At 45.2% G+C, this 7,786-nt stretch overlaps 1 protein-coding gene across 1 annotated transcript in view; it reads right to left on the reverse strand.

The window, feature by feature from the left end:
* ABLIM1 (actin binding LIM protein 1) overlaps window positions 1-7,579 on the reverse strand; it is a 177,114-nt gene extending 169,535 nt beyond the window's left edge. The window contains exon 1 of the mRNA XM_063101647.1: window positions 7,269-7,579. Within this exon, the coding sequence (XP_062957717.1) occupies window positions 7,269-7,284 (16 nt within the window). The 5' untranslated portion in view covers window positions 7,285-7,579. The remainder of the gene's footprint in view (window positions 1-7,268) is intronic.
* Window positions 7,580-7,786: the final 207 nt, after the last annotated feature.

Here is a 7,786-nt window from a genome sequence, read left to right on the forward strand (position 1 = left end):
CAATAACAGAATCCTTTTTGCCCCCCAAGCGGCTGTGAATATGATAACACAGAGGGGCCACCTCTTCAAAGTGAGCAGATGTAAGGTTTTCACCTTGGTAGGATGAGTCTCTCATAGTACGTCTTTTCTGTAGGAATTGGGAAGTCAATTTGCTGTTCTGTAAAGAGGGTCTCGGTAATGCAATGAAGGGCTGTGCATCCTTCCTGGCCACTTGACCACATAATGGGAAAGGCAAGAGGCAGGGCCACCTCCCTGTCTGGCAGCAGCTAATACTAGCCAGGCCCGACCTCCAGCTGGGACACCACAGTCTACATACTCTTGACTTCATCCCTCTTATCGAAAATTGCTCTCAGGAGCTTTGGTAAATTCAAATCAATGTGTTCCTTCTCCCTAATTTATTTACACATCAGCCTTAAGTCTAATTGTAGCAATGACATTTTTTTCTATCTTGATTAACATTTTACAGACATCAATGAGTAGGTGGCAGAGAGCAGGGGATTTGGTACGATTTTTTTTTTTTTTTTTTAACTGTGAAGTACTTTCCCCTAACCTGGAAAATCTCCATTGAGACAGCCCTTCTGGAGTGAAGATAAACCAGGCAGAGCTGTACTTCCTAGGAAGAGCAGCACTTTCATTTATAAAATAGTAAGAGCAATTCACACTTAGATTTTCTTCCTCTCAAGTGGAAAATGATGACAAAAACTGGAGCTCCCCTCCCCTCAAAGACAAAGTCCACAACTGAATTGTGTGAATAAGTCACCGATCGAGACCATTTATTCTGCAATTTGTGGCCTTGTGGTGTCTCCTTTAATCTATAACTTCCCTTTAAACCTTATTTAGGAAATGTCCTGGTTGGTGGTGTCCCTGTAAAAAGCTTGGAGCTGTTCAAGTTAAGGAAAAGCTGGAGAACCTAGGCAAATCCAGGAACAGGATAGGGGTAGGGCATTAAACATTAACCTGGGAAGTATTAAACATTCAACCTGAATCTAGGAGTGTCTATTCAACTCAGAAGAGAGGGCCTGAAAGATGACTCTACAGTCATCAGACACGTGGGGAATGATTACACTGCAGTGAAAGACCTGCTGTTCTCAGACCTCCCCGAGGATGGAATAGAAGTGGGTTTCAATGACATCAGGCAGTGTACGTGCACCTGAGTGGGGGAAGCGTGTGTGGGGGTGTGTGTTGTGGGAAGAGCGGGATGGGGGGGGGGGAGATACCATTAGAGGCAGCAACACTTCACCACTCTCAAGGTTGTTTTACAAAACCATACATGAAGTCAACAAATGCTTGAGAAGCAGCACTTGCTGAGGTTGCCCAGGTGACATGGCTGTCTAATTTCTCTGGTGTTTACTTAGGTGCACAGAGGAATTCACAGAAGGGATGGGCCTTGGAGGAGTTTTATACAGGAGTAGCACTTGAGTCAGGTCTGTGATAAATGCAGAAATGGAGGATATATGTATTTCTCATGAAGGCAGGAGGGGCAGTACAGCCTGGAGAGGAAAACACACCCCCTCACACCAATGATTATTCAAATAGGAAAGGGGGTGGGGGTGGGGCGGACATAAGTACAATTAGCACAGGTTTTGGAGCCAGATAGGTAAAAAGCTGGGTAGAAATCTCAGCTCTTCTACAGTCTAGCTAAGTGATTTCTGGCAAGTTTCTTAACTCCTATGAGCTTCCTTTTCTTGAGACCTATTAGGTGGAGGAATCCCACTGACCTTGATGTTTAACAGATTAGAGATTATGTATATAAAACTCTCAACACAAAGCCTGCCATTTAGTATGCGCTCAATCACTGACAAATTTAATAACAACACTAAAAATTAAAATAGAACAAGATTGGCTTAGGACATTTATTTAGATGGGAGTGGGGATGAGGTATTTTAAGGATTTGGGGAGAACCCTGTGTGACAAGCACGAAGCCTTGAACTTAACCTTGTCATTTTAGGTTTTTGAGCTGGGAAATGATACGATGATTCAGTGTCCTAAGAGGATTACTTTGGTGCCAGTCTGTAGGTCACATTTGAGACACCGCACACCCTTGTTCTCAGGAGCTGCCAAGAACAAGATTGCAGTGGCTTTCAGATGTGGCAGGAGGGATGCTGGACACAGCAGCTTGTGACCAGAAGTGTGTGTGCTGGCTTCCCTGTCGATACTTAACATCTGAAGTACCTCCTGTTATTCCAGAGGAAATCAAGGCCTGCTTCTAACATTACCTTCCTTATGATAGAGAATAGCAAGTTTACATAAATAGGCTAAGAAATCTCAGAGTCCTGCGCAAGAGTTCTGACCTGAACTAGTCACTTGGAGTCACTCTCCAGTCCTTTATCCCCAGCACTGGCTCAAGGTGCATAAAACTGAACTCATCTTTCTCTCCCACCTCTACCTCCCACTCTGCTTCCCTTCCCTGAGTCCTTCCCGAGCCTAATCTGCCTCTAACACCAATGTCTGTGTAATTGCTTGAATTCCTCTACATCCTCCCCCCAAACCCCATCAAATTCGTATGTCAAAGTCCTAACTCTCAGAACCTCAGAATGTGACCTTATTTGGAGATAGGGTCTTTACAGAGGTAATCAAGGTAAAATGACATCATTAGGGTGGGCCCTAATCCATGACGACTGGTATCTTTATAAAAAGGGAAATGCAGAGACAGACATGCACACAAGGGGAAGGCCACGTGAACATGAAGGCAGAGACGGGGTGATGCTTCGGCATGCCAAGGAACCAGCGAACCAGCAGAAATCCTGGGAGAACAGCACAGACTCTTCCTTATAGCGCCACAAGGAACCAACTCTGCCGATACTTGGATCTCAGACTTGTAGGTTCCAGACCTGTAAGATGATACTTTCCTGTTGTTTAAGGCCCTCAGTTTGCAGTGCTTTGTTATGGCAGCCCTACCTGCTTGGACTCAAAACTTTAAGATCATTTGACTTCTCTGTCTCTGTCATTACATACATCCAACCTGCTGTCAGGTTCCATCGATTCCAATGCTGTGTCTTCTCTCAAATCTATCGTTTTCTTTTCATTCCAATTTGTTATATGGACAAATATCCCCCATCTTTAAAGGACCATTTAAGAATGGTCCAGAAAGCCTTTCCTGATCAGCATGCTTACGAGCTAAATCTCCCACCTTTGACCTGCTGGAGCACTGTATCTATGCCTCTCACAAACATCTCCTTCATATTTGTTATTTGTGAGCCTATTTTACTTCCTCAATGAACGTGAGGGCAGCCACTGTGTCTTCTAGGTCCATGAGACCTTCCCGTGTACCCAGCACCTTGCCTAACACAGAGAGAGCATGCAGGAGATTGCTACTGAATAAGCAAGCCTCCTGATCAGAACGGGGGTGACAGTTTCTTAAAGGACTGAGCCAGAACTTCTCTTTAAACATATATTGTTTGATGACCATGATTATTCCATTTCCAGAAACTGAAATGAGCTGGGGAATAAGCACATAAAGGAGGAGGAAGACCGAGATTGGTGCTTTTGCAGCATTATTATTTGAAGCCCCTGCTTCTGCCAAATGCCAACAGGCTTGCAGGAGGAGTTGCAGTGGTCGGGTTGGCTTCCCATTTTTTTCATCTTTCACCCTCTGTGCTCAAGAGAATCCATCTAAACTAACCCTTAAGGAGAACAGTGCCCAAGGTGGCTTAGACCTCCACTGTTCCCTCAGTGCTCAACTGAGATGATTTTTGCCCCTCCAAAGGGCAATTGACAGTGGCTGGAGACATTTTTGATTGTCATGAGTGGGAGTTTGGTGCTACTGGTCTCTAGGGAGTAGAGGCCAGGAATGCTACTAAACATCCTACAATGCACAGGACAGAACTACAAAAAATTCTCTCTCAAAATAACAATGGTACAGAGGTTGAGAAACCCAGCTCTACAGAAATTAGTTGCCGTGTGTGCTGAATGTCAGGTGGAGAGTGAACATCCCTCCATCGAGGGATTGAAATGAGTCTCATTGGGTCCCATTCTACCCCAAAGCAATTTGCGCCATCTAACAGTGGCAGAAAGATTACAGGAAACAAAATGAAACAAACATAAATGATGTGCCCAGATATAAAACTCTGTTTACCCTGATGTCTCTCTCTTGCTGCTAAATTCTTATTCTTTCACATGGTTTCCAAACAATAAGCATTCCTTATTTAAATTAGATGAGTATTTATATAACTTAATCTCTAGTATTTGCTTATTCTTGTTTTCCCTAATAAAAAGAATAAATCCCTTTTGAATTTTTAGAATTTGCCCTAGAACACACATAAGGCTAGGCAGGTATAGCTTTTAAATGAGCACAGTGGCCCTCTGGAGTTTAGGTTGGTGAGTGTGTACTCAGGAAGACAGATATTGACTGATAAACCCACGAAAACCTCTCATACTTCTTTGTTACAGGATATAGCAAGGGTAAGGTACCTTTGAACGCATCAGAGAAATAGCCATTTCATCAAGAATTTGGGATCAATAAGTGTCTGCCACTGGAAATGAGTGAGTGCCTGATCAGGAGAACAAAAGATAGTAAGGGGCAAAGGCTGTCGCAAATGCCACATTCCACACTAGCAAGGTGTGATCGGCCAGTGTGGTTTCTCTCTAGCCCGTGAGATCCCACACTAGATCTGTTATCCTGGAGAGAAAACGATGGTCCAAACCAATGTGAGCTCCAGGTGGTGAGCACAGCGGGGAGCCTGTGTTTCCGCCCCCCCAAGAGACCAGCCATGTTCCTCAGGACGGATGCTGCCATGACCTGAGCCTGCTCAGGGGTGATTCCTGTCAGCTCCAGGAGGAAGGAATGAGCTAGGCCTTTCTGGGAGCATGCAGTGGTGGAGAGGATCAAAAAAGTTTCAGAATTGAGAAGATGCAGGTTTCTGTCCTAGCTCTGACAATAGGCCAACCTGTTTCAACTGAGAAGCTACAATGCGGCAGACACTAAGCTATGCAGTGGAATGTTAAAGATGGAGACACAGTGCTGCTGCTGAGAGCCTCACCGTCTAGTGACAGCAAGAGCAGATGTCAGCACACTATGGTGACTGCAGTCACTGATCCATGTACATTGTGTGATGGGATGCAGAGGATGAGTACTTGGTCCAATTACCTGCTGTGTGACCCTGAGCATCTTGCTTACCCTTTCTGGTCCCGTTTTATTCATCTCTAGGATAAATGCCTGGACTACATGCTCCTCTGTGCCCTTCTCACTTTAAAGGCTATGATGAAGTTCCTTTCTTTCCATGGAAGCTCTTGTGTAGCTGCCAAAAAAACTCTGCCTTCCCCTGTTGTTGGCTGAGGTTGGTGCAGTCAGAAAGCTGGGGGGCAGCAGTGTGGATGGACATACACCTCAAAATAGAAAAGGAACGGCCTCTAATCAGCAGCTAAGGGTTAAGATAATACTAGTATGTGACCTCTCGGTGGCCCGTCCAAAGTGTTCCAGTTAGAATGTGGCCACTGACTTGTAAAGCAAATGTGAACTCAGGCAATCTAAGTTTTGGGAAGTCTGCAATGACTTAGAAAACGACTTGCTATTTGGGGACTACTGATCTATACTATATACTATACATAGCAAGTCCAGGGCTTCCACAGAATAGAATTGAGAAGTAGCTTTTTTAATCCCCTTTCCCACCACTCATAAATTACTCATATAGGAGAAACAAACTCAAATCCATTAGCCACAAAGGTCAAGGCCATGTTGTTCTAGTTGGGTGGAAGATACAAATGGAGAGGCCCGACCTTTAATAAATGTCCACATCTGTATTTGGTACTGAGGGTTCCTGGAAGCACCCCAGAAAGAGAGGAAACATTACTAGAAGCACCTTTATTCACACCAAATCATTTCACTCAATTACCATTTACTCATTGAAAGGCCAAAGTGAAAGCATGTGATGACAGAGATCCATAGGAGCAGAATGAACAGAGCAGAACCACACTTCTCTTTGTCCTGAGGTGCAGCCTTAACACTGTTAAGCTGTCATGATCCTATTTCTCAATTCATCCATTAGTATAATAAAACCAAACCGAGTTTCCAGCAACAAGGATCAACCTGAGTTCAGCATTTTCATCTCAAATGCATTCCCTGCATTAGCTTTAAGAGAAAGTAGACAAGTCAATGAATGATTCAACACAGCCCTAAAAGAGCAGACATCCATGTTTGTGGTGAAAAGTATGACCCACAGTAAGAAAATGTGATAATAAATGTGAGCTGGCAAGAAAGCAAAGTTAATGGATGGTTATTTACATTATGAAATCATTTGGTGAAGTTCCCTAAAACATATTAAGAGTAAAAAAAAAATCAAGTCACAGAAAAATGATCATAGAAAGATTCCATTTTTATACTCCTCATATGTGTCTGTCTGTCATTCTATCTATCCATCTTATTCTGGTCTAGAAGGGTCTAGAGAGATACACACTAACTATGAACAATTTTACCTCTAAAGAGGAGAGGGAGATTGAGGTTGAGGCTGACAGAGCAGGGCTAAGGCGCTGTCCCTTTTCCCTCTCTATTCTTCTGTAACATTTCGCTTTCTTAACACAAGATGTATTTGTATATTACCTGAATAATTAACAAGAAGCATTGCTGTGCTCTTTTACGTTTACCAGATAAAGGAATAATTTAAACTATAATTCAATTCTGAAAAATTTAATTTCAGGACCACGCCTAGTGCATTAATAATGGACACCTGTGCAAGGCACGTCCACACTCTCCCTTCTTACACTCTCCTTATGATGTCATTTCATGACCTTTGCCATGTACAGCATCCTTTAAGAAGGTGCTTGGGGGAGTGATTTGGGATAATACTGAAATGACAGGTTATAAACGCAGCGCACCTGAAACCTTTAAAACAGCCCAGCTTCTCCTGTCAGCCAGTGCGAGGTAGGCTTGGGCATGTCCCCACACAGCCCAGACCTGGTAGGAAGGACCCTCCCATTACATATCTTAATTAACTTGGTGGGGTGGGGCGGCAGCAAGTGAGGAAGAGAATGAAGACTACGATGGGGGTAAAAAAGCAAGACTCAAACCCAGCCAAAAATTCAAAATGCAGTCACAACGAAAAGAGCCGCACACCCCGGAGCTCGGCTGTGCAAACACTCCAGCGATAGGATGTGCTTCGGAGGCGGTGGCTAAATTAAAGGTTCTCAGTGAAGTCTGGGTTCAGTGCGGACCCAGACCTCACGATACAGATTCTCGCATGTCTGCCCATTGATCATTCCCCATGAGGGGGCCGAGCCCTGCAATGCCACTCCAACTTTTGCAACCATGCACAGTGATCGATATTTAGAATTACCTTGCTCCTTCACCATGGCAACCGGCTCCTTGGACGATCAGGACTGAAGGAAACAGGAATAAACTCTAGCAGGGAAAGCGCCTGGGCAGACAGATCGGCGGCTGCAGAAGCCCCCAGCCCCCACTTGCAAAGTCCGGGGCTGCTTTCTAAAATCCCGCCCGCTGTCGGAGGGCCCGGCTCCCCCGGCTCCACCGGCTCGCACGCCCGCCCGCCTGCCCAGCGATCGCGCCCAGCGCTCCCCGCCCGCCGAGTGGCAGCCGCGCCCAGCTCGGGGACTCTGCCCTCGGGTTGAAACCACTCGCTACAGCTGCTGCTGTAACAAATGCAGAATTCCACTGTCCTAATCTCTGGTCACTGACACCACCTTGCATTCCTCACGCGGCGGCCCAGAAAAAAACAGGCAATGAAATGCTCCCGAGTCTTGGCCCCTCCCAAGGTCTGACAATGATTGCCAGCAAAGGGGGGTTGGGGGGCCGAGCATCAGCCGGGAATGGTTCAATACTTAAACTAGTCAATTT

The sequence above is a fragment of the Cynocephalus volans genome, chromosome 7 (genome assembly GCF_027409185.1).
Source record: "Cynocephalus volans isolate mCynVol1 chromosome 7, mCynVol1.pri, whole genome shotgun sequence".
Lineage (NCBI taxonomy): Eukaryota > Metazoa > Chordata > Mammalia > Dermoptera > Cynocephalidae > Cynocephalus > Cynocephalus volans.